Raw genomic sequence first — 27,067 nt, forward strand, 5'->3', positions numbered from 1 at the left:
TAACAGACAAGATTGCCATTTTTGTTACAAGCCCTATCTGGATTCCGATTTCTCTGATTATCTTGGTGGTAGATGCCCCTAAGGTTGGCGTAATGGCGATTATGAGCAAGTTAAAAGACAAAGGAAATGATGATGAACAAGGGTGCTTTCTTGAAAGAAGCATCCACCGAATACTTGAGTTGTGTTACGAAAGAAGAAGCTGCGCTCATGAACTTCGTGAGGGACCAACTGAGAGATGCCGCTCTGTGTTTGAAGCAAATTGAAACCCGTATTCCAGAGCTGATTGAGGCTGACAAATTGTTGTGTGAACAACTTTTGGAGGAAAAACGGTCAAAAAAAGACGTAAAAGACACTTATGTACCGATGTTGGATGCAGCTTCTGAGATCAGAGGTCGGTTGGCCGTTTTTGGATTTGAAGAAGGTCTTGCAGCCGGTATCAGCAGCGAGATGTTGGACCTAAAAGGCCGGTCAGACTGTCTGGGTCGGGGTGCTTTTGCCTCTGTTTACAGAGGAATTATGAAAACTGAGAACGGAGACGAACAAACTATGGCGTTGAAGATTTGCACTGCGCCGCTTAAAGCAGATAATGCCTGTGACATAATAAATGAAATTGAATTTTTAAAGTAAGTATTTTAATTTTTCCTAAATTTCCATTACTTAAAATGCATTTGATACACAGAATGGCTGAAGAAGAAAAGGAAAAAAAGCCTTATCCCAAGGGAAAGGCTCCTCAAAGCATACAGGACTTTTGCACAACTACTATTCTTGGTTTCAATCACCATTAAATATGTTATTTAATTGATCCTCGGGCGTGTCATTATAAGATTACGACGGGGTAACCTTATGATTTGCACGCTGCCCTTCCCATCGAGAGGTTAGCGTTGAAGTTCTAGCCGGTACTCTAATGCTTTTTGCAACCAGAAGTCGAAATGATATTCCAGCGCACTGTTAGGGAAACCTGACTGAGCGCTGTTCGGGAAAACTTGCGGAGGATTACCTTCAGTCTTAAGATAGCCAGAAGACTGGTGAGGGGATATTTCTTTGGGATTCCACTTGTAGAGACGATATGCGAAAACATTATCAAGATTTTTTTCCCCTTCCTATGAAATTAAAGAAAGTAAATTAGCAACATGACTTTCTACAGCTTTTCTTCTTTAATTTTGAAAATTTTCATGCACGTTTATCTTTTCAAATTTTCTTACGACGACTGAAACTTTTGTGATTTTACTTTCTTCACCAGAAAATTAAAGCTTCCCAACGTTGTCACTTTTCATGACACGTCGCTTCTCAAGGAAGATGGCGAAACCCGGGTAATAATAGTCATGGAATACTGCACGGAAATTTAAAGAATTGCATTTCCAGTAATCCAGAAAGAGCCCTTGCCAAGTCCATGAATGCCGATGCCAAAAGAGACGCCTATCAATGGATAAAGCAGATAGTCGCTGCCTTGTCCTTCAATCATGATCAGAGAGTCGTTCACAGAGATCTCACGTTGGATAATATATTAGTATGAAACTGAGAGAAAAGTTATAGTTATTGACAATATAACATACACGCCGCACTTATCAGACTAAACTTTTCATTTGGGTACTTTAAGCAACTCTTTGGCCCTTGCAAAATCTGTCACTGACCAAGCTTTTAATGCTAAGATTGGTCATTTCAGAGGGTAAAGCTGTTTTTCTTTTTCAGGCCTAAATATCTCTTCACTGCACGAGACACAAATAGAAAGGAAGAATTAGTTTGACCAGCATTGAGCTATTTTTAGGTTTTATTCGGATTATGATAAAACAACAAATTATAATTCCTTTAACATGAGTTTCAGTGAGAAAGAATCCTCAAAACAATTCTGTTATATTGTGATGACCATGACATAATGTTAGATCATCCTTCTGCGCTTTATTTATTTATTTATCTTCAATTTAAAAGCTGTCAGCAACAAATACAGTGAAGATAGCCGACGTTGGCGTTTCCAAGGCTGTGAACAAAATCACAGGAACTTTGGCGGGAACACCTGTTTATATGGCACCGGAAGTGTTCCACTCTCAGCTATATGACACGAAAGCAGACATATACAGCCTGGGGATAATTTTATGGGAGATGTGGTATGAGCAGCAGGCCTTCAGTGACGTCAGTAACATACCCAGTCATGTAGCCCTCTTTGCCATGGTGGATGAGAGCCTTCGCCCAGAACATGTGAAAGGTTGTAATGAGCCTCCACGCCGTTGGAAAGAGTTGATGGAGAGTTGCTGGAACAAAAAACCAGAGGAACGCCCATCAGCTTCGCATTGCCTCAAGGAAGCTATTGAACTTCCTGGAGAAGCAGAGGAAGTCCTGTAATTTGTCGCACTGACGACTAGGATATGTAAGAAAACTTAATATTGTGAGAAAACTATACATTGCCCATGGTACACTTGAATGTAGAAGAGGGGTTGATCAGTTTGCTTGTAGCTTAGTTTATGTCAATTCTATTTCTTAACCAAACCTAGTTTTGTTACTAGTTGATATATTTTTAGTTACCGGAATGACGAGATAAATAGATTTTGCTGTCTATTCTTACATCTTGGTACATGCTACCCTCCACTAAGGCATCAGGAGCAATGTATTTTAATGATTACAATAATATTGTTTGGTGATATATTTCTAATCTATGTATTTTACTACTTCACCTTAGGATTCAGCTTCCGGGATCAATAATCGGAGGCCCTGACCAAGAGATTTAATAAAGAAATTGCTATTGAGAGAACTATGCATAGTTTTTACTTCCCCGCTTGAAACAGTTCGTAAATACTAGCTTCGTATTCTTAGAAGCTAATTTAAGGAAGGGTGAAGGAAGGGTGAATCACCATCCAAATGTAGGCAAGGAAGATGATAAGAAAATTTAATTTGTCGACGACTGTAATTTTTTTCAATGGTCAGTTAAAAAATCGAAAAACTAGACTAGATGTACCATTGCCTAATATTGCTATATTATTAGATAAAATTTATTATCACGTTCATTTGTTTTTTTGCGCCCCTAAGTGAGAAGAAGCTTTTCTCCAAGTGGTGTGTTACTTGCCTTTTTTTTAAATTTTGGGCTGTTCAGATTGCATATCGTGTGTCCATTACCAGATGAGTTCGTAATCCTCTTGTTGACTATGCAGCTCTTTTATAAGATAACAATTATGGCATTAATTTAGAATCTCATGTTCAGGACGTTTCTTGACTCATATCTGGAAACGTACCATTTTCCGTTTAAACTTTAGTACCTCATTGCAATAGATCATAAGATCGTAGTATGTATAAGTGGAGGCTGTTTGCAGCTTTGACCTCGGGATTGGTTTGTACGCCGACATTCATGCTTCTTTGCTGGACTACAGTTTATTTGGAAAGCATCACAGAAGCAAGTTTTCTCCAAACATACTCTGGGTAGTTAGCAAGATATATTTCGGCCCTTTGCATTTTTTGTTCGAAGGAACGCACGGCATTTTTCCGTGATTGACCATTATTTGCTTTTCTTAAGAGTTCATTCGGAATGGTTGGATCAAATTAAAAAGATTACATTGAAAACATATCGCGATGAAGGAACGTTAGAGGTCTTAGTCGTGGGATATCAGCAAGGAAACGTGCTGTGCTGTTTAGCCATGTGTTGTTGCTTGAGTACGTGTTAAAATATTGCAGGGAAAAGCATATTTTCCAAGAGAACAAACTGTCTTGGAAGACGATCTGAGCGAGTTATAAAGGACGAAAAGAAAGGTCTGCATTCTGTACGTTATACTGATCATTTCGAAAACAGACGGTAATCCCTCTACGATTTACTTATACAGGAACGTCCTTACGGGTAATTGACCTCTGAGATCACTTAAAATAATGTATCATAGACATGGTATCCGCGTCAACCAAACCACAAAATAATTAAGGAGATTAGTCTAAGATTCTAAGATTAGATTCATCTCACTGCCCGAAATACATTCCTGGGAGGGGAGGAGGGGGGGTTCCAATTTAACCACAATGTAACCTTTGTAGGACAGGATGATGTCAACAGTGACGCAGCTATTTCTTAACAACATGATTATCAACAACTAAAAATTTCGATTCTCTTACAACATGTGTATGGAGTTGTCATAACATTAATTCGATCAGTTCTTTTAAGAACTACTCGATATCTCTGCACGAGACTCCTACCAACACAACTTGATCTTCGCCCAGCGCTACCAAATAACTTGATTGCAATGTCCGTTAAAACAGTCGAGTGAAAAAATTCCCATGGACTTAGGTTTAAGGAAGCAAAACAAGAAATGAAAGATTAGTAACCTCCCCCTCCCCCCCTCCCCTTTTCGAGCCATTTTTTTTTCCAAGATAAATTGAAGTTCGCTTTGAATAAGTAGAAGCGACGCCATTTCGATCTGTTTAGGCAGTATAAGGTGATAAAATAGGGACATAATACTCAATAGGGTGGTTATTCTCTCTCTGAACCTTCCTTCTAATTTCTCTAATTGATAATTTTCTCATCGTGGCGGCAAAGAAAACGTAAGCCATCGATGAAATCGATGAACTCGGAAAAACGTTTCAAGCAATGGCTGCGCTTGAAGAGCGCACACAAACAGTGTTTTACAAAGTTCTTTTTCTTTTTCACGTGGGAATGAACATGTGCTTTAAACAAATTAAACTAAATTTAATTAAATTATGTTAGCAAAAGCCTAAAATCTTAAAAAGGTAATTCCCAGGTAAACTATAGCTAATGCCACATTAAGTATTTTCGAAGAAGGAGGAATATAATGTTCAATCTTTTTCAGTGTACTGGCAATGAGAGGTGAAGCTTGTTACGTGTGTATTACCGGAAGTAGACTTTTGCCCACACTCTTATGCAAATAGGATTAATTGGGGTGAGTGGATCCGCGAACAAGGAACTTTGCTTTGTTAAACTACTGAACTTTATTTCATAGCCGGCTTTTTTAAGGTCCAGGGTTCTCAAAATTTCTAACAAGCAGATAATGTTAACTTGAAAACATTAGAGAAAACAGAGGGATGAAGAAAGTGCTGGAAAGCTGTCACGCACCTCCACACACGCACAAATTCCAGCAGACTTTACGATTACGGTAACAAACTTAAGGTGATAAGACGGAAAATGAAACAACTTGGAGCTTGGAGTACAGCAGATACGGGTTAAGGTTAGCTTTTTAAAAAAATATTCTACATATGAAGGCTACCAGCGCTAGCGTTGTAAAGGAAAACCTAAGGTCAAATGTTGCTGGTGACTCATCTGTTGGATGGCGTTATTTTATGTTGTCTGAAACACGATTTTCAAATGATTTCTGAGAAGCTCGTAGTAGTTTCCCCAAAATAATTTTTACATAACATAAAAGTTTGATACTCTTAGTGTTTTCTCCTTCAATTTTAAAAAATTCTGATCAAAGGCACATGATGCAAGTACCCCTCGTGGGTAAACAACAGGTAGCTGTACGCTTTAGCTTTTTATAATTACTCAGACTGTTATAATGCTAAAAATATTATATATTTTAGTCAACGACGAGTTATACTTAAAATTCTAGCGATATGCTTTTATTCTGGCACGTTTGTTTTGAAACGCGAGTGAAGCGAATCATAGTGATTTTCAACCCTGCTTTTGGCTTGCAAAATCGTCGGCGGGGCTTGAAACGGTTTTCCACGTTTTTCTCGGAAAGGAACGGATCTTTCAAAGAAAAAATTACATGGCGTTTGTACACTAACTAAAGTCTACCAGTATGCAAAAGAAGAGCGATTTTGATTGTTTGAGCCTTGCCGCACTTTGGTCGATATTTGCATGGAGTTGCTCTTAATACCGTATCGGGAATCTTTGTCGTAATGGTATGCAGCAAGTACGCTGTTCTTTAAGATCGCAAATATTCAATCACTCTCACCCTTAGGTTTAACTAACTAGGAATATCATGAATGACTGACACACTTGATTAGGTTAAAACAGAGTGTAACAGGGTAGGATGCCATTACTCGTGTGATTTTCATTCAATGATGAGAAATGAAAGGCTTAATTTCTGGTTAGCCAAAATTTCCGCGATTTCTTACTTAAAATCCGCGAGGCTTCTTCTTCGTAAATAGTGCTCAGCTTAATATTGCGGGGATTGAAACTATCAGTCTTTAGGATCATAACAGAAACGCGTTGGCATTTCAAATCGTCGCTTGCTAGACCTTCCACCTTTGGACTTTTTTGGCAAGGCAAGGGTATTCGATGCCATCAAACTTTATTTTAATGAGTTTACATAATTCAAATCCACTTTTCTCTTTATAACTAAAATAACTAATTCGGTGGTTCGCATGATTGACAGTCTGGCTTAGGGGTGATAATATCTAAAAACGACAGATGCATAGCTACCACGCAAAGGAGTCACTTATCCTAGAAAAACTGTAACGCTGACACAATTTATTGGAAAAAATATTAAAAAATGTATGTATATTTTATACATTTGACATTTCCGAATTGAGTAATGTACGTCCACGGTTGATAGCGACACTTGCCAAATGTAGTTTACATAAATGAAACGATTTATTTACCTATTATAATTTTACTCAATGCACCATAATTTTTTTTTTCCTGTGGAAAGCTTTGGAGAAGACTCCATCGAATTTTAAGTACATTAACGGAAAGTTGTTCCCGTAACATTACCCTGTTAGAGTAGAGGAGAGTTTTTTTTAACCTCCTCCTAGGAAGCTATCATTGAGTTAATTACAACACTTTGCCGGGGACTTTGGCTGGACTGCGTTTAGGAGTTTGCAATTTTTGGAAGGAAATGTTGCAAGTGCCCCCGATTTCGGAATCAGGGCCAGGCCACAACGGCGTGAGCTACGTTCCCTTCTCTTTACAAAAAGTGCGTGGCTTGTTTAACGTCCCTTGCTGATCAGTTATGGCAACTCGGGGCTGAGATGCTGCCACATGGAACCCTCCAGCATCTGAGATGGCTGCCTAAGTGTCTGAAGTACTTTTATCATATGACCGTACGGCCCTGGAGTCACACAGCTTTACTGCAAAAACTTAAAGGAAAAATAAAAAAATAAATAAATAAAAAGTCGCGTTTCTCTTTGAAGTAGATGCCTTTATAGGTCTGACTCGGGAAAACAAGGGATAAGTTTCTTTTGAAGAAACGTTTTCTTGCGGTTTTCCCGTGTGCGCCCGTCTATCGCGTCCTATTTGGGTTTAAAAAAATTCGAAATCCTCAACCCTTTGTGTTCATATAATAAAATGCTTATTGACGGAGTTTATTTGAGCCAGAGGGGAAGATATTTGGCATTCGGCCACGGCGCGCGGACGTCGCTGCGCTCGGTCCTTACGTCATGATCTCAATCCAAATATTTTCCGTCCGGCCCTCCCACTCAGTCAATAAGTGCATATTTTTACATGTTGGAACTTGCTGTCCCAGTAAAAAAAAATATAAGCCCTTTCCCACATTTTACACTTTCTAAGCTCTCATCCAAACAAATTCAAAGGAAAATTTGTTCAAAGCTTTGATGCCAGCCGTGCTGTGCTTCTTTCTGCGTAGCACTCCCTCAAGATTAGCCTGATTCGAGTAAGGTCTCAAAGGCTAGGTAGTGACAGCTTAATAAACGCATTGATGTAAAAGCCTGCGTTATCAGATCGTCAGAAAGCTTTAGAAGGGTAAGGTTAATTGGAATTTCAAGCAACAAGCGTCCAGGATGGATGCCACGGCAGACCACTTTTGCGAAGGGGGTGTAGCTTCTTGTCTGGGAAAAGAAAGACAAGTATCCCATGAGCAACACCACCTTTAAGCTTATTGCCACTATAGAGGTAAAAATCAAACAAACTAAATGACTATTTATCAAAACCTTATGAAACTAAATTGAATATTTTTCGTTTCATTATGCACATTGCTGAAACACTTTCACTTTTAAAATCCTGAAGAATTTTCCCGATCAAATAGCCTAGAAGAGGGAAGACTACTTCCCGACTTATTCTAGCTAATCCCTTTTGTTCAATGTATGGTGTCACCAGATAATGACTACTGGCCATTGGTTTCTTTTATTACATGTCCTTTTAAGCAAATGAAATGTGCACTAATTATTCTGAGTCTATCGACATATCTTAAACTTTGCCCTGCAACGTTTTTAGAATTACCATTTCGTACTTAGAACTCTACCACAACTTCGCCATCCGCGTGCTTTTTGAGAGCGAGAAAAATGTGCCATGACCTGCCCTTTATCCCAAACTATTTTCTCTGTATTTTCCAGCAACAAGCTTAGGGGAATTTCTTGGCCCACTTCATAATTATAAGCACTTGGTTGCTGGCCAGGTTCGTAATAACAGTGCAGCGTCTTAAAGGGGTGCTCTGAGGATGAGCGCTATCCATTCGTTAATATCAGGGATTTCACTATCTACATAAGAATGGCCGGCATTCAAGCATTGAACAGCTTTTCCTACCGTACAATGTGGGCAAGTTCTGCATGCGGTGCATAAAAGTTTACCAAGAATTCAAAAGTCTTGAGAAACGTCTTGATGTTGGGCGCCACTTAACCAAGCAAATTGGGGAGAAACCTTTAAAATTATGTGCTAGGTGCAGCCATTGGTGGTGCTCCGTCAACGAATTCATAATCTCTAGCAACAAAAGAATCGACTGCAACATCAGCCAACGGTCCATCTTTGGAGGGGGTTGAGCTTTGAAGAAGTAGGATTCTATCGGATTTTGTAAACGAGTGCGGTCATTTTTACAAAATATTTTCATCTAAAATGAAACATCTAAGATAAGCAGATGGAGACGAATTGTTCACCAAGGAGGAATGACTTTCAGCTGTCCAAATTGCTAGATATTTCAGCAAGCTATCAGCCCTTAATAAGGCCGATCTTCTGAATCGAGTTGTAAAGGACCTCCTTGGAGGATGAATTTACGATCAATACGTAAAAAATGCAAGCAGTGGAGACAAGATTTCAAATAAATACTCAGTTCGGTTATTCATAACGTAAGATATATACATACATTTATGAATCATTTTTTTCAATAGCTTGTGTCAGCGTTACAGAACTTCTATAATAAGTGACTCCTTTGCTCGGCAGCTATCTGTTGTTTTAAGATATTAGTATCACAAAAACCAGCGTCGGCGATCCCACTCTCAAATTGAAATTGAGTGAATGAACATCAGTTTATGACCAACAATTGCATAAATTAACGTCCGAGGTCACGTAAGAGGGGCGTGATCACGAACCTTTTATGGAGGCCAAAGTTATTTAGTACACAAACGTAGTGTTAAGATAGGTCTTTCCTGTGATGGTATTTTTGTTGACATATAAGGCTGCCCACTGGAGACAATTGCAATTAAATAACCGTAATTTTTTTCTTTTCTGGAATAGTTTCGTGACACAGTTCATGATCCACAGCTCTTAACTGGCAGAGGTTACATCAAACTTCCCCAAATTTAAGGAGTTGTTTCTTTAAGGTTCCAACAAGCATTGCACATAATAATAGTAAAATCCATGGCATTCTGTTACTGTGAGAGAAGTTCGTTGGAAGTGCATTTTTCGAGTTAATTTTAGCATTTTACCCCAGGGATTTGATGTGGGGGCTCTAATACCCCAGGGATGAGTCGGGAGCCTGAACCAGTCTGGATTCTTGAAGAACTTAGTGACTCTCATAAACTGTGAAAGTTTGAAAGAAATCGGTGAAATAGCATGTGTCACGCCTGCCCGGTGCTCTCGTGGACAGACTCCCAAATGTTAAAAGCATCAGGTTCGGGGGACCTTCTTCAATTTACATTTCAAACACCTACCTTCTTGTTTTTCCCTAGAGTACTAGTCTATTTGGGGGGAAGGGTGGGGGTTGTCAAGAGCCCGGTGTCTAAAGCTCATGAGTGGGGAGAGTGGGTTTTAGTTGGTTATTCTATGGTTTGCTTTTCCCATAAAAAGTAAACGCAAAAGAAACCAGCCTTGTCTTCTATGACAATATCTGCAAAAGTGGGTCTCATTTTAAAGTTCCTCGTTGAAAAAGGTAAGCCTCAGAGGCGTAAAAAAAAAAAGTTTGGACCATTCAGTTAGAAAATTTTTTTTATTCTATCTGTTGCTTTTTTCTACAGCGTTGTATCTTTTCGTACGCTATTTTCCTAAACAGAATTAACTTAGCGTCTCTAGACATCAGACTCCTTCAGAATTTCTTATAACTGTTCCGTACTACATATAAGAAATTTTTGTGGTCTACACCTTATAGCTCAAAAGTTAATTTTATATCAACTACTCTAAAACCGAGAACTTCAAAGTGTGATAAACAAAGATACAAATTGCAATTGGTGTCGCTTATTCTCACTAGCTGGTCATTGCAAATAATTTACAACTCAATTTGTGAAACTTATACATTGGAAATTTTTATTGAACTAAAGTAATTACTGAGAGAAGAAAATAAGGATAAAAAAATTCTTCGCCCTAATGTGGCGGGAAAGATAAACTACCTCGTATAGAAAAAAAATTAAATGAAGTCTAATGTGTCCTAAGATTTTATAACTTTTCCAATGGCGATTGCAATAGAGTTTCTTTGGTTACTGGCATGCGTTAGGAAAACAGAAAATCGTCCATTAACGAAATAAAGAAAATAAAGGCATGTACCACCCTTTCACCAAAAGGTGACAGTAAGAAAAAGTTATAACACACAGTTACTTAGCATCCTACTTATAAGATCGAAAGCTCCTGAAGTTTAATTGAATAACCTCACCATTGCATCATAAGAAACTTTCGTGACAGAAAGGGAAAACCTTTTTACCACAGTTTCCACTCCTGACATCCGAAACTTGAAAAGTAGGAATTGGTAAGGTTAATGGATCTGACAGGTTAGGGAAAAAGCTATGAAGTATCTACTAATTTTATGGACTAGCCCAACATGCGAAAAAAAGTCCCGATCACAGAAGCAATCAAAACTGGTTTATTCTGACCCTTTAAATCATCAAAGGCTTCTTTGCTGTACCACATTTCCCAGAACAAGATCTCAAGGGAGATCTCTGAAGAGGCATTGTAGTTTCTATTTCGCACAGCTTCTGGCGGAAGACTAAGAAATGCATCACACTTTGATCAATGATCGATGGTCAGCCGCCTCCTGAGATGTTGCTCAGCTTAATATCACGCAGATTGGAACCGTCAAGCTATGTTAAATAATACCAAAAGAATAATTTAAATTGATGATAAAAAGAAACTCAATAAAGAGTGGTTTTGTCTTGGTGGACTCGCATTTTGAAAGAATACACTGGATCTCACCAAAAAAAATAGAATAAAACTGAGCATGATTCCACTTTCTGACTAGGCAAGGGTCACTAGTTTGGTTCAAACACACTTGCTTATGAACAAAGCAGTTATATCTTCATCTGCTTTTCGATGTTATGAGATAGATTTATAAAACTGAATAAAGGGAATAGGTTTCTACAGAACTGTGGTGCTGCATCGGTGGGAGAGTATAACAGGGTAGTTTGGTACTCGCAACTGAGTTGATAACGTAAATTGGCCACCATAGGCAGTTTAATGGCCGACTTATTTGGTTGAATGAAAAGTGCTCGTTGGTACCATGGGGATCATGCAATAAGTGCAAGTTATGCAATATACAATAGTTGCGGAGGTGCACGTAAAGTGATAACTTCGCAGTTATGATTGATTTAGCTTTTCAAAAGTGTAAGGGTCTAACTGCAATGTATTTGGCCTGGCTAAGCCGAGATTATAATGTACTTAAAAACAGCCAATAAGCCTAAGTCTAAAAAAAGTGACGCTTAAGTCCTTGAACGAGAAAAGGTTAGTGCACACGGGAGAGAGAAATAATCCAACCCTTTATTTTACTGCGAGTTATAGACCTTGGAAGTCTTATGAGAGCTATATTTGTGTCCGCGCTATGCTAGTTTCGAAATTTATTACTTTTTCCTTAAGTGTAAAACTAATTTAAAACAAAACGTGTTACTACAAATAAAATATTTCCTTACCAAAACGTTTTCCAACCAAAGATCACCGTGAACACATCCGTCAAATATGCTGTAAATCGACATCAGTGCTTCGACGACTTGGTCTGCCCAGCGAATCGCATCCATCGTAGCCATGGAATTCTTTGCAGGATAATTTCCGGGCTGATCGATCAGATATTTCTTTAAATGAACTCCTGGGCACTCAGATATAAATGCAGCTTCTAAAGCTCTAGGAACCTTTCTGAAAACAGCACCGTAAAACGTGACAATGTGAGGATGGCAAAGCCTCCTGTGGAGTAAACAACAAAAACAAGAATACCAAAGTGTTACTAGCACAACGCGTTCTCTGAATCCTAAAGAAACAAGTTTATTTTTTTTGGTCGAGTGTTTGATAAAATTTGTTTGTTTATTAGTTAAGTTGTACCTCAAGATTCCTTCTTCTGCCAAGCACTCAATAATATTGCTGCTGGTCAGCAGTTCTCTGTACACTTTAAAAGTTACTTGGCCACTTGATGAGCACCTTCCCTTGGAAATGTGTCCATGGTAGAGCCCAGGTTCTATTAGTCGCTTTAAGTAAACATCCTCGCTGACATCCCAAGAAAGGTCATCCCAGGAGAGCCTCATGAACCGGATTTCCATAGAACCAAACAACGCGAGCTCAACGCGCAAACGCTCGCATTTGTCTCTACAGGGCTTGTAGCGAGCTTCAGAATCCCTCTTGCTTTACGCCTCCTCTATCAGTTGCTGACAAAGTCTTACATCGGCTTCAACAAGCATAGGGATTCTCGCTTGCAGGTCATTCAGGGTGTTTAGCGCCTCGAAGGCTGCAGCTTTCGCTAGAATCTTTTGTGACATGATTCGTACGTACTCTGAGCGATTTTTATTGTATGCACTCTTCTTTTTTGCATCTTTGATGTTGTCAGCAATAGATTTAGCTCCCGCAACAGGAAGAACGAGCAGTGACGTAATCTTTCCGGTTTCAAAGGTCAAAGCCTCACAAGTCGCCAAATAAAGTAAACTCTCCGGCTTAAGAATTCGATAGACCCCAGTTGACGGTTATTCATGAATTAATTGGGAAACTTCCTAGCCAAGTAGATTTTTGATACTCCTCTCTGTCACTGCTAGACCGGCTTTCTTTGTGCTTAGCATGATCATGACTTATCAAAGCACCTCAGTGGTTTGGGTAAGGTATTATATTCAAGATGTTCACCTGCGACGAGAAGAACATAATCTCTGTCTTGCATTCTCTTTATTCTTGTTTTGATCTTAGAAAGGAAGTCGCCCTCGCTTGTTTTCAGCAAATCAAGGAAGGTAGCGTCAAGACCCTGTATTTCCCTCTCCACCTTAGCGTAATAATCAAGAAGGGCTAATGATTTTTCTTCGTCCATTGATTGTGCCTATGAAATCACCTTAAAGGCCTGAAACATGTGTAAATATTAAATGGGTTAAATAAGCAAATGAGTACATTTAGACTAATTGTTACATTTAGGCTAGAAGAGAAAAAAGCTAATATTATCGCTGGGCAATTTACACCCAATTGAAGGAAGGTGGTTTTTGGCTTGTTATTGCAGCGCCGAGTTTAAGTTGGCAGGGTATTAGTTACGTTCCTTATTTCTATTCACAACTGAAAAACGACAAATATATTGGTGTGCAGGTCGAAGTCAGTATATACTGTTGTCCATGTAGTGCACAAAATAAGCTCAAGTAAGTAGATGTGTATATCAAGGGCGATCCAAGCATAGTTTACAACGATTGAAGAAGGCAGACGAGCACCCGCCTGCTACGAAAAACCCAAAAACGCCACAGGGAAAATAGGAACGTATTCTCCGACCAAATGCAGCTGCGCCGACCTTCGGTTAAAGATTGAGTACAGTTCACCACATACACTAACTACGCACGCATAATTTAGAGTATAAAAACGTTAACGAGATGCTTGAACATTCATTTACAAGAACTCACCTTTTTTGAATGAGATCGACAGTTCGAGAGCTGAGATGCACAAATTACTATTGTCAGACCTTACATTCACTACAACGAAAGAGTTTGTTCGTACCAGGGGGAAATTATTTGAGCTTATTTTCATTTCCTGTCACTGCCACTTACAGCTTAGTTCCGCCGAATGTCATTACATTTCATCAAAGCCACCTATTTTCTTTTTTCTGGATATATCGGTAATGCCGTTTTCAAGTAGAAAGGGGAAAGAAAGTGAGAGAAATGTCAAATAGGGCTTATTGTTAGCTTAATTCTCAACTAACCTTGCAAGAAACAAATGGTAGACACCGTGAGTCAGATGAATTACAAATGAATTTTGAGTTTGAAAGGACTGAGGTAAATACTGCATTTTGTGTTTGAGGCCTGGCTGTCTGCCTGCTGTAATGAATTCACTGATCGGAACAAAATATAAAGCTGAGCCTAACGGTGAATTGTCAGCCAAATTACCATGAGATCCTTTGCCACATGATACTCTCATGATATTAGCACAGTTAATCATATTTTTCGCAAGGCGAGCTAGATAGCTTTCGTGTAATTGTAACTGCTTTCGACTGATAACTAACAGAGGAAGGTCACAAACGCTCGGTTACTTGTGACAGTGAGTTTAAAAGCGTCAAGCAAGTTCTTAGAGGCAGAAGCCCGACTACTTTGGCAGCAAGACAATGGCAAGCGGCCGAACCATTGAGCCATGACACGAAATAAAAACAATAAAGAGAAGAATGGTCTTTGGGTGTTTCTGAGTAGAAAGTTCGAAGCCAGTTTGAGACAATAACTCGATAAAGCTCAGAATTAACACATATTGTACAAACTTGCGAGCGGGCGATCCGTAGCCGTCTGCTGTATTATGTTGAGTCGATTGATGCACTGATTGGTAACCGAACAGACATGAAATTATAGAACTGAATTTAAGGATCAAGTTTCTGTTTCTATGAAATCTTTGCAGTAGCTTTAATTGCGTAAGAAAAGTAAAAATCTGTCACTACAAGAAGTCCTATAAAGTAACCATAGATGATATATGAGAGACTTATAGATTCTGAGCCATTCGCTTTACGATGGCACGTTCATGAGCTACAGTGATGTGACGATAATAAGTTTAGTGTGAACATTCATCGACTCGCTTTCGAGTCGAAGGATACTTGCCGCCAAGTAAAAGTTTGTTAAAATAGCAATGTATCCCCAGCCCATCACATGGAACCAGCCAGGCTGTGCAATGCAATAGTGCAATAATGCAATAATGCAATAATGAGATAAGGAGCAAATATAAAGCGGAAAGATGATAGATATGACTGTTAGCTTACCCAGACATTTTCTATCGACTAAAATAAGCTTACAACGACGCTTTAGCCATAACATGTTGCCGGAAATGTCTAAATCATAACAAAGAAACCCTAGATACACGTTCATTTAGTAATACTGAATTATTTCCCTGGCAGTCCTACCTCATTGCAGGCCAAGCGGTTATCTTTTCGAGAGCTTAGATGAGCGAGAATCCTCTCCTTCATGTCTTCGATATTTTTGCATCCTTTGATTGGAATGCTCAAATTCTGCATTTAATCGATAACCTCGGCGATGTCATCTGCCTCATCCAATTTTCGTGGGATCGCTTCCATTTTTTTCTTCCAAAAGGAACTGTATCAAGTGCTCCCCATGGCATACTTCACAAGCTTTTTCGGAATAGTGCTGATTTAAAATTGATGCCCATGGTTTAAAAGCCGAAACAGTGTGAAAATAGAAACTTTAAAGAGATATTTCTCAGAGGTAAGGAACATTTAGAGCAAAAAACGGCTGAAATCAAGAATTTCGTCTCTTTAGCTGTCGAAAAAATTTAACTCAATTTTTGGCTTCAGCTTCCTTTAAAGAGAACCATTTCATTCGTGTAAATTTCCTTTTTTGGAATAGTTACGTGACATAGTTAATGATTAATTGCTCGAAACTGGCAGAAGTTATAGTAAATTATCCCAACTTTAAGAAATTTTTTCCTTAAGGTTGAAACAACCATTGGACAAAATAAGAGTAATTAGTCGGAAGTGCATTTTTCGAGCTTATTTAAGCCTTTTACCCCAGGGATTTGATGTGGAGGCTCTAATACCCCAGTGATGAGCCGGGAGCCCGAACCACTCTGGATTCTTGAATAAATTAGTGACCCTTAGAAACTGTGAAAGTTTGAAAGAAGTCGGGGACCCGAAATCGGTGAGATGGCATGTGTCACGCTTACCTGGTCCTCTTGTGGAGTGACTCTTGAATCTAAAAGCATTGGGTTGGGGGAAGCTTGTTCAATTTACATTGCAAACACCTACCCTCTAGTTTTTCCTTATAGGAATGGTCTGTTTAAGGGGGGGTTGTTAAGTGCCCTAAGTCTCAAGCTCATGTGTGGGGAGAGTAAGTTTTGGTTAGTTATGCTATGGTTTGCTTTTCGCATAAAATCGGCATATTTAGAGGGGTCTTTCCATTTTATGTTTTCGTATGACTTACAGTGTTATTACCAGGCGCAAGTCAGCCTATGTGGTCCCTGTGGCTGGAAATTGTTGAGGGAAAACACTCAGTAAAAGTGTTGTATACTAGGGTTCGATGTACTACTATAGAGTAATGCGTGAATCAGACCATATCCTCTACACAACTGCTTTATTAAGATACGATGGTTTATGATTACATAAAATGATATATAAGTATAATCACGTGACTGCGATCAAGGGTGTGTTAACCAATAGAATACAGCTTAGGTATTTATCCAAATAGAAAAACCGACAAAAAGACGGAGTTTGCAAAGAAAACGCAAAAAATAAAAAAAAAATAATAAATAAACCACCCGTGTCCTTTCTGACAATCTACAAAAATAGGTTTCATTTTAAAGTTCATCGCTGAAAAAGTTAAGCCTCAGAAACGTGAACAATGTAAAGTTTGGACCATTCAGTGATGATAGTTTTTAAACACCCTTAACACTAATTTCCTACAAACTTTCGTTCGATTTATATTAAGTTATTATATAGTGGACTAAGTGATCTTAAATGAAAGTTTCGGCAGAAATCGAGATATCCTGGAATTGTATCATAACTTTGGATTCTTTGCTGCCCAGGAAATAGTTCTTATTGTAGGCGCTACTTTTAGCAGCGCCTTAGCTTTCTTCACGTATCATAGCCCATAAAAATGCGACGCATACCGTAAGTAAAAAAAATGTAAGTTAGGTGAAGCCACACTACTACCTTTGCTACAATCAGAAGGATCCAAGCTACCCCTATCTCAATTATCTTGTTTTTTTTTTGTAGTGCGAGTCGTCAACCAAGGTACGTAAATCTGTTGTTAAATAAGTCACAGAATCATCAACCTTTTTTCGGTCATAGAACGTCTCGTTTAGTCAGTTAAGTGTTATTAGTACAATATTATAGCGAAACGATCCTATTTACAAATTTCCCTTATTTCTTTTCAAATTGTTATCCTTTTAAGCTCAATTAGCTACCTTTTTTGTTTAGTACGATACTGTTGTTTGTACCTTCGTTTGATAATAATTTATATGACACGAAAATTATCACGTCTACTCATTTCACGCTAGGAGTTCGCCATTTTATTGTTGTTCTAAGTTGTTTTATCTAAGTTAGAATCTATTTTTAATTATCGTATTTCAGTTCGAACCTACTACTATTTTTCTACTACTACTGCTACTAAGCCCAACGATCTTCGATCTTCGCCCTCTTCGTGACCCTTCATGTCAAACGCTACCGAGTGATCTAGACCTTTGAACTTTGATCTGTCACTAAATCAGTTTAAATCTACCGAGTGGAGTTTGAATTATTTTCACCTCGTACCGCGCCATCCCTGTAGTTGTTGAGGATTTGAGGAAGCCGCAACCTCTAGAATCTTTACAATTACAAGTGAGTCTATTTTTTTCTTTCATCTCCTTCCCAATTTTTGCTTTTTTCTACAGCGTTGCTTCTTTTCGTACACTATTTTACTAAATAAAGTTAACCTAGCTTCTCTGGACACCAGACGCCTTCAGAATTTCTTAGAACTGTTCCGTACTACATAAGAAATATTATGTGGTCAACACATTATAACTCAAGAGTGAATTTTACATCATCTTTTCCCAAAGCGAGAACTACAAAGTGTGATAAGTAAAGATACAAAATGCAGTTGGTGTCCCTTATTTTCACTACATGATCATTATAAAAGATTCCGAACTAAATTTTCAAACTTGCAGATTGGAAATTTGTATTGAACTAAACTAATTACTGAGAGTAGATAATAAGGATGAAAAAATGCCTCGCCGAAATGTAGTGGGAAAGATAAACTACCTCGTAGAGAAATGAAATGAAATATGATGTCCTAATGAAGTTCCTTCGCATATTGGCGAGCGTCATTGAAACAGAAAATCGCCCTTTAGCGAAATAAAGAAAATAAAGGCATGTACCACCCTTTCACCACAAGGTGACAATATGAAAAAGTTATAAAACATACAGTTACTTAGCATCCAAAGTATAAGATCGAAAGCTCCTGAAGTTTTATTGAAATTCGTATTTGCCGAAGAAAGACTAGCTGATCAAAGCTATCTAAAGCACACACACACAAAAATCCGATTTTAAGGAATAGTAATAAAAAATAAAAAAAAAATACGTGGATGACCTCAGTATTTTAGTTAGTTAACAGTTAGGAAAAAAGCTATGAAGTATTCACTAAGTGTAGGGACTTGCCCAACATGATGTTAAAAAAGTCCCCAGAATTAATTAAAACTGGTTTAAACCAAAAATTTAGAGACTCTTTTAGTTTAGAAGAGAATGTCTGTGATTTGATACAAAGGATATGACTGAAACTTTCAAAGTGTAGTTAACTTCAAAGTTTGAGGCTAATCCAGCATTGTGTTCCAAGTTGCTTTCAATGCCCTCTTGAACTCTAAGTTTGTTTTTCCATTTTACACCTAGTTGAAGTATCATGTAACTATTTTCCAGGATAGACTCTATTTTTGACTAGCTAAAATTTCCTCGATAGTTGACTTACAATCTGCGAGGCTACTTCGTTCTGAGGCTGTCTTCTCCCAGCAGCCAGAAATGAGGCCAAACCACATAACTGATGTCTGAGTTGTGATACCTGTTAGGTCGGGACGATGGCCTCCTTCTACGCTTGATAAAAATTCTTCCATCTTTTGACCTTTGAGATCGTCAAAGGCTTCTTTGCCGTACCACATTTCCCAGAACAAGATCCCGAGGGAGTAAATCTCTGAAGAGGAATTGTAGTTTCTATTTCGCACAGCTTCTGGCGGAAGATGAAGAAATGCATCACACTTTGATCCATGCTCGATGGTCAGCCGCCTCCTGAGGCAGATGTTGCTCAACTTAATATCACGGAGATTGGGACCGTCAAGCTATGTAAAATAATACCAAAAGAATAATTCAAATTTATGATTGAAAGAAACTCGATAAACAATGGTTTTGTCTTGGTTGACTAGCATTTTGATAGAATAATTGGATCTCATCAAAAGAAATAAAATAAAACTGAGCATGTTTCCACTTTCTGACAAGGCAAGGGTCACGAGTTTGGTTCAAACACACTTGCTTATAGACAAAGCAGTTATATCTTCATCTGCCTTTTGATGTTATGAAATACATTTTACACGCTGCTTCATAACTATACCATAAATGAATAAAGGGAGAGTACAACAGGGAAGTTTGGTACTGGCAACTCAGTTGATAACGTAAATTGGCCTCCGTAAAGAGTTTAAAAGCTAACTTCATTGGTTGAAATGAAAAATGTATAACTTTTTGCAATAAGTGTAAGTTATGAAATAGATGGTACTCGCGAAGGTACACGTGAAGTTGATCACTTCGCGGTTATGATCAATTTAGCTTTTCAAAATTGTAAGGGTCTAATTGCAAGCTATTTGGCTTAGCTAAGTCGAGATCAAAGTGTACTTAAGCCTAAGTTTGGAAAGCGACGTGAAAGTCCTTGAACGAGAAAAGCTCTGCGCACATGGAAGAGAGAAATAATCCAATCTTTTATTTTAATGCGAGTTATAGACCTTGGATGTCTTTTGAGAGCTATATTTTTGTCCGTGCTCTGATAGTTTCTAAGTCTATTATTTTTTTTCCTTGAGTGTAAACCAATTAAAAACAAAATGTTTTATAACAATGAAATATTTCCCTACCAAAACGTTTTTCAACCGAAGGTCACCGTGAACACATCCGTCAAACATGTTATAGATGGACAGCAGTGCTTCGACGACTTGGGCTGCCCAGCGAATCACGCCCATCGTAGTTATAGGATTCTTTGCAGGACAATTTCCAGGTTGATCGATCAGATAGTACTTTAAGTCAACTCCTGGACACTCAGTTACAAAAGCTGCTTCTAAACCTCTTGGAACCTTTCTGAAAACAGCACCGTAAAACGTGACTATGCGAGGATGGCAAAGCCTCCTGTGGAGTGAACAACAAAAACAAGAAATATCTGAACAAATTTCAACTTTGCACCTGGTAAGAGTGACAACAAAATTACTTGTGAAAGTGGATCAACATTTTCAGAAAAATTGTGAATATATGAAAATCATATATGTGAATCGCGGTTTATGAGATAACTACGGAGGCGATCTTCGCAGTAATAAACACTACTTAAGCAGGCCTGTACGGGATTTGAACCCATGACCTCTGTGGTGGCAGTTTATTACAAATCATCTCAATAAACAGCTCTCAGTTGGCTTGTTAGCTCGGTTATCAGAGCACTGAACCGGTAAAATTAATTACAGACAGAACGAATCGAACAGAAGTGAACATTTAAAGAGGAATGCCAATACGAATGTCATGTTTCAAGAATAATAGGTCAACACACCTACTGAAGTGACTTGGGTATTTTGGGAAGAATACCAAAATGTTACTAACATAACGCGTGTTCTGCATCCCAAAACAAACAAGGTTATTTTGTTGGTTGAGCGTTTGATATAAAATTGTTTGGTTTATATTATTTTAGTCGTACCTCAGGTTTGCTTCTTCTGCCAAACACTCAGTAATATTGCTGCTGGTTAGCAGTTCCCTGTACACTTTAAAGGTTACTTGGCCACTTGATGAGTACCTTCCCTTAGAAATGCGCCCTTGGTAGAGCCCAGGTTCCATTGGTCGCTTCAAGTAGACATCCTCGCTGACAAACCAAGAGAGGTCATCCCAAGCGAGCCGCATGCTCCGAATTTCTAGAGAACCAAACAGCGCGAGCTCACCGCGCAAACGCTTGCATTTGTCTCTACAGGGCTTGTAGCGAGTTTCAGTATCCTTCTTGCTTTGTGCCTCCTTTAGAAGTTGCTGACAAAGTTTTACATCGGCTTCAACAAGCATGGGGATTCTCGCTTGCAGGTCAATTAGGGTGTTTCCAGCTAACTCCAATTGCACTTTGACCAATGGCTTTAGCGCCTCCAAGGTTGCAGCTTTCGCCAGAAACTTTTGTGACATGATTCGTACGTACTCAGCGGGATCTTTATTGTATGTACTCTTCTTTTTTGCTTCTTTGATGTTGTCAGCAATAGATTTAGCTCCCAAAATTGGAAGGCAAAGCAGTGTTACTGGAACAGACAACGCAACTCCAACAAGAGCAGCTGGAAGAATCACTATTCCAAGAAAAAGTTTTTCTTCAAATGGAAGGGAAAAGTTGTCAAAGCTTTTGAACACTTGATCCTCTACAATTTCGCTTGGCGTTTTTTCTTCAACATCTACTTGTATTTGTATGATATTGACTTCCACGTTGCGAAGCTCTCCCTCCAGATAATTGTATTTTTCAAGGAACTCTTTGATGACTGATTTCCGTGCCTCCGTAAAACTTTGCTGTTCTTCCTCCCATTCTTCAACCAACATCTGTAATCTTCCTTGAAGAAGCTTAACGAGGGCAGCCTCAGTAACTTCCCATGAATTCTCGACAGCTGGAAGTTCGTCAGAGTTCCACTTACAAAACATCTCTACCACTTGGGGAGTCTTTAGGTGGTCGATTAAGGTGCTCATGGCCTGACGAATTCTCCCTTTAAGACATCGCGTCATTTCCTTCTTCGATGATTCTTGTTCCGCTTGAAGTTTCCCCAGCCTCTCTATCACAGCATTTAATCTATCTCTTGCAGCCACATGGTCAGTGGAGATATGACTTATTAATGTACTCATCAGCCAGATTATTCGAGACAACAAACGATCTAACCAGCTGTACAAATTAAGGAAGAATCAAATACAGTTACCAGTTCGTTAATTCTATACCACGGGTACACATTTTTTTCCGATTTCTCCGAGGAAAATTTGGAAAGGCTCCTGGATTTTTTTCAGGTAGCTGTCCATGCATCTATTCCTCGTATACTTTTCAGAGATGGTATGACGTCATCAAAGGAATATTGCAAGATTCTATCATTTTCACTTTGTTTTATGGAAATTTAGAGGGGAAGGTCTCTATCTATCCCTCAATTACTGCACCTCGGATATGGCTTCTTTTACCTTAAACTTCTTTCTTGAATTACCGCATGCTACACAGCTGGCCGTTTGGGAGGAGGGTTTAAGTAATCAGGAAAAAAAGTGTAGATTTGTACAATTACTTTCGTCTACAGCAGCGATTTTTGTTGGAAAGAGAGAAATCTTGATGAAAGGCCACTGCTGAACGAGGTGCTTTTTGCCTAATAAATTATAGCTTTATGATTAACATACATTTACAAATGATCTACACTACCTCCAATGTTGTTCAAGTCTTGTTTCGATGCTTTTCGAAACCAAACAGCCAATCTTGTCTGTAAGTGAGGCAAATTCTGAATTCATGACACCAAACTTCTGGGCCGCAAGAGCTTTAGTGGTTGAAAGGCGAATAATATGAGTATTTGTGTCTAGATCTGGCAAACACTGACTCAACTTTTTGATTATGTGCGCTATGACCACATCTCCCTCTGAGGTTGGTATGGTGTCCCACTTGTTGCAAACAAACAAAGTGCAGTTTGGTGAGAATTCCATTTGCTGTTCAGTCGTGAGTTCCCTCGTTTTGTGCAGAAGTCTAACAAGCTAACAAATGAAGAAACAAGCTATATAAAAAGATTCACTTAAAACATAGCGCTTAAATGAGATAGCTTTTTGGACTCTTTAAGCTATCCAAAAAAAGTCGGGGTTTAAGAAGTAGATCAAGCACTGGTGAGGAGTTGAAAGGGTTTTGCTAGTAGTCATTTCAGAAAGTATCAATTATTACTTACCCGATCTCTTTGAACTCCGCCGGCATTGCTGCTGTTGATGACATAGATGAAAGCAAAGGCATTTGGTAAGTAGCTCACAACAATGTCGTCCATAATGTCAGACTCCCCGACGCCAGGGCTGTCAACGATCACGACACCGTCCTAGTGTGGAAACAGGGTAAGTAAGTTTATTTTATCCAGGTTATTCTTACAATTCGACGTTAAATCCCCTAAAAAGATCCTGAAATTTAGTTGCTACCTTACATCATATTTATAAAAGTACGGTTTAAAGCATGATCGTCAGATTATCTAACCTGTAATAATCTGTGAGGCCAAAACAGTTCCACTTTTTTGTAGCTCGATGCCTTTTCTCTTAAACTTGCAGACTTGACATGAACAAATTCTGATATTTGATCTATGTAGGACGAGGATTCGTTAAGATGCTTTATCTGCGGAGCCTTTCCCTCTTCTTTATAGTGTATCTTTATCCTTTTCTCTCTTCCATATTTCAATTCACAAATTGTCGATGTTGTACTCAAAACAGAAAATGGCAAAAGCTCCTCACCAAGAATTAGGTTCAACATGCTGCTTTTGCCTGCACTGGTCTCGCCTAAGCGTAAATGAAATGCCAAATGATCATTGCTTAAATCGTCAATCTCAAATTCCTTCTTAAACAACCAATATTAGTTTGAAATTTTACCATAAGTAAAATACAACTGCTATAAAGTCTTCCGCCCATATTCTCGAGTTCGAGTTATTCGATATAACATTTCCTGTTTTAAAGGTCGAAGCCCCACAAGTCGCCACATAAATTAAGCTCTCCGGCTTAAGAATTCGATAGACCCCAGTTGACGGTTATTCATGAATTAATTGGGAAACTTCCTAGCCAAGTAGATTTTTGATACTCCTCTCTGTCACTGTTAGACCGGCTTTCTTTGTGCTTAGCATGATCATGACTTATCAAAGCACCTCAGTGGTTTGGATAAGGTATTATATTCAAGATATTCACCTGCGACGAGAAGAACATAATCTCTGTCTTGTATTCTTTTTATTCTTGTCTTGATCTTAGAAAAGACGTCGCCTTCGCTTATTTTCAACAAATCAAGGACTGTAGCGTCAAGGCCCTGTATTTCCCTCTCCACCTTAGCGTAATAATCAAGAAGGGCTAATGACTTTTCCTTGTCCATTGATTGTGCCTCTGAAATCACCTTAAAGGCCTGAAACATGCGTAAATTAATATTAAATGGGTTAAATAAGCAAATGGGTACATGTAGACTTGAAAACAATCCGAAGATTCATTAAAAATATCACTTACTCCGAAGCGCTCGGAGTTTACAGGTGTTCAAAAACTTTTTTCTGTTATGGCGTGAGATTGGGACAAAATCGATCATTACATTTCGTATCGCGTGTTTTTTCTGTGTGAAGCAACAAAAGGTGCCGGCGACTGACGAAATTACAGGTTAACACGAAAATCAAACAACACCTAAACAAATAATTTTGGCTACCGATTTTCAATGAATTTATAAAGAACAATCTTCTTTTAAGTTTCAAGACAATTTGAAGATTCAAAAAATATATTACAAACTAAAATACGAAAGTTATACACCACAAAATTGATAAATAGGCCTGAGGTAAAATTCTATCTTGTTCTTGATTATACGTTGCTAGCACGTGACCAAAATCTACCCAAGCGGAAATCCAAAATGACGGTGGCAGTCTGGGCTTGGTTATATCACTCAAAACTCGTTCCCGTTTATCACATTTGCTTAAGAGGGCATCAATAATGTTTTCATTAAGACAGTATTGCCTTGATTTTCCAATATTTACAATAATAGACAGTAAATTCTACTTTTCACCCACATTTACTTCCAACCTTTTCTATTGAACTAGAAACAAAAATGATATAGTTTTAAAACACATGACATTATCCACCCTTGTCAAAGCTTTAGCTTTCGTGTAATTGTAATTGCTTTCGACCCATAACTAACAAAGGAGGAGCACAAACGCTCGGTTACTTGTGACAGTGAGTTTAAAAGCGTCAAGCAAGTTCTTAGAGTTAGAAGCCCGACTACTAGCAGCGAGGCAATGGCAGTCATGGCAAGCGGCCGAACCATTGAGCCATGACACAGAATAAAAACAATAAAGAGAAGAATGGTCTTTAAGTGTTTCTGAGTAAAAAGTTCGAAGCCAGTTTGAGAAAATAACTTGATAAATCTCAAAATAACATATTGTACAAACTTACAAGCGAGCGATCCACGGCCATTCTGCTGTATGATGTTAGGTCGATTGATGCACTGATCGGTAACCGAACAGACATGAAATTATAGAACTGAATTTAAGGATCGAGTTGCGTTTCTATGTTTCTTTGAAATCTTTGCAGTAATTTTAATCGCGTAAGAAAAGTAAACAACTGTTACTGCAAGACTTTTTAGAAAGTAACTATATATGATATATGAGAGCCTTATAGATTCAGAGCCATTCGTCTTAAGATGCCACGTTTATGAGCTACAGCGACGTGATGATAATAAGTTTAGTGCAAACATTCATCGACTCGCTTTCGAAATGCGCAGAGGAAAGGAATAGTATTAAAAGATACTTGCTGCCAAATAAGTTTGTTGAAACAGCAATGTTTCTCCAGTCCATTACATGTAACCAGCCAGGCTGTGCAAAAGAACCTAATGCAATAGTAAGATAAGGAACAAATGTAAAGTGGAAAGACAATAGATATAACTGCTAGCTTACCCAGACATTTTCCATCGACTGCGATGATAAATAAAACGATGCTGGAAATGTCTAAATCATTACGAAGAACCCCTAAAAGCAGTAAATCCACTTTCATTTACTGATATTTAATTATTTCCTTGGCAGTCGCCCTGTAGATTCTGAGCCATTCGTTTTACGATGCCACGTTTATGAGCTACAGCGGTATGATGATAATAAGTTTAATGCGAACATTCATCGACTCGCTTTCGAGTCGAAGGATACTTGCTGCCAAGTAAAAGTTTGTTAAAAAAAACAATGTTTCCCCAGTCCATTACATGCAACCAGCCAGGCTGTGCAAAAGAACCTAATGCAATAGTAAGATAAGGAGCAAATGCAAAGTAGAAAGACAATAAATATGACTGCTAGCTTACCAGACATTTTCCATCGATTGCAATGAGCTTACAACGACGCTTTAGCTAGAAAATGATGTCTAAATTATCACAAAGAACCCCATAAAGCAGTAAATCCACGTTCATTTACTGAGATTGAAACATTCCCCGGCAGTCCTACCTCATTGCAGGCCAAGCGGTTATCTTTTCGAGAGCTTAGATGAGCGAGAATCCTTTCCTTCATGTCTTCGATGTTTTTGCATCCTTTAGTTGGAATGCTCAAATTCTGCATTAAATCGATAACCTTGGCGATGTCATCTGCCTCATCCAATTTTCGTCTGATGGCTTCCATCTTTTTCTTCCAAAAGAAACTTTGGAAAACTGAATACACGGCGCTCAGTAGAGAATGAATTTCCAATTTCGAGATTGTTTTGCAAGGCCTATATTAATAGAATTATCACGTGACGACTTACGGTAACCAAGGTTTCATGTCATGTTTACGTTTAATGCAAAGCGACCTTTGAAGCAGCGAAGTCGCTCTAGAGTGATAACAGATATTTTGGGCGAAAACACTGGCGTTATCAACCGCTTTGCTCTTCTACGTTACCAATCCCAGTTGATTTTAAGTATAATAAAAGTCTAATCTTCCCGTTGTTGCATCAGCCTCTAAAAGAACTATACCTTGGCAAATCATGTTTTCTTTCTCTATTTACAGAAATTAAACATTGCAAAGCTATTTAGCGTGAGTCAACCGGGAATCCCTTGATGAAAACTGCATACGATCAAAAGTTGTTCGAATTCTCTTACAAAAATGACGGAAAAGCGAAGGGGGATAACAATGATTTTTTACCGTTTCAGTTCTCGACAATTGGTTTCTAGGAAATCGTCTCTGATTGCTATTAGTGTCGCAGACTTTATCATTTCATTGGCT

At 38.5% G+C, this 27,067-nt stretch overlaps 1 protein-coding gene and 2 pseudogenes across 2 annotated transcripts; 1 reads left to right on the forward strand and 2 right to left on the reverse strand.

The window, feature by feature from the left end:
• Positions 1 to 207: 207 nt before the first annotated feature.
• On the forward strand, positions 208 to 2,733 carry LOC131777113 (serine/threonine-protein kinase Nek7-like; annotated as a pseudogene).
• Positions 2,734 to 10,831: 8,098 nt separating this feature from the next.
• Positions 10,832 to 13,289, reverse strand: LOC136281923 (uncharacterized; annotated as a pseudogene).
• A 3,217-nt stretch (positions 13,290 to 16,506) lies between these two features.
• On the reverse strand, positions 16,507 to 26,553 carry LOC131775043 (uncharacterized). 2 transcript variants are annotated; one of them, XM_066168842.1, is made up of 8 exons: positions 26,318 to 26,553; positions 24,054 to 24,261; positions 23,359 to 23,654; positions 23,066 to 23,206; positions 22,558 to 22,880; positions 20,845 to 22,044; positions 20,024 to 20,243; positions 16,507 to 19,243 (listed from the first exon to the last, which is right to left on the reverse strand). In XM_066168842.1, exons 1-8 carry the CDS (start codon positions 26,486 to 26,488, stop codon positions 18,839 to 18,841), a joined length of 2,964 nt encoding a protein of 987 aa, XP_066024939.1. In that variant the 5' UTR covers positions 26,489 to 26,553; the 3' UTR covers positions 16,507 to 18,838. The 2 variants fall into 2 exon arrangements, with proteins under 2 accessions (XP_066024939.1, XP_066024938.1); XM_066168841.1 differs by having other exon boundaries at positions 20,024 to 20,291.
• Between the last annotated feature and the right edge of the window lie 514 nt (positions 26,554 to 27,067).

This window comes from Pocillopora verrucosa, chromosome 6, assembly GCF_036669915.1.
Source record: "Pocillopora verrucosa isolate sample1 chromosome 6, ASM3666991v2, whole genome shotgun sequence".
NCBI lineage: Eukaryota > Metazoa > Cnidaria > Anthozoa > Scleractinia > Pocilloporidae > Pocillopora > Pocillopora verrucosa.

What these genes read in the sequence shown, in the direction of transcription:
- LOC131775043 (XM_066168841.1), bottom strand. Translation starts at nt 26,488, where the DNA reads ATGGAAGCCATCAGACGAAAATTGGATGAGGCAGATGACATCGCCAAG. An exon ending in TTATGTTCTTCTCGTCGCAG is followed by an intron (nt 23,655 to 24,053) that starts GTGAATATCTTG and finishes ATTTACGCTTAG; the next exon opens with GCGAGACCAGTGCAGGCAAA. An exon ending in GGCCTCACAGATTATTACAG is followed by an intron (nt 23,207 to 23,358) that starts GTTAGATAATCT and finishes TTTCCACACTAG; the next exon opens with GACGGTGTCGTGATCGTTGA.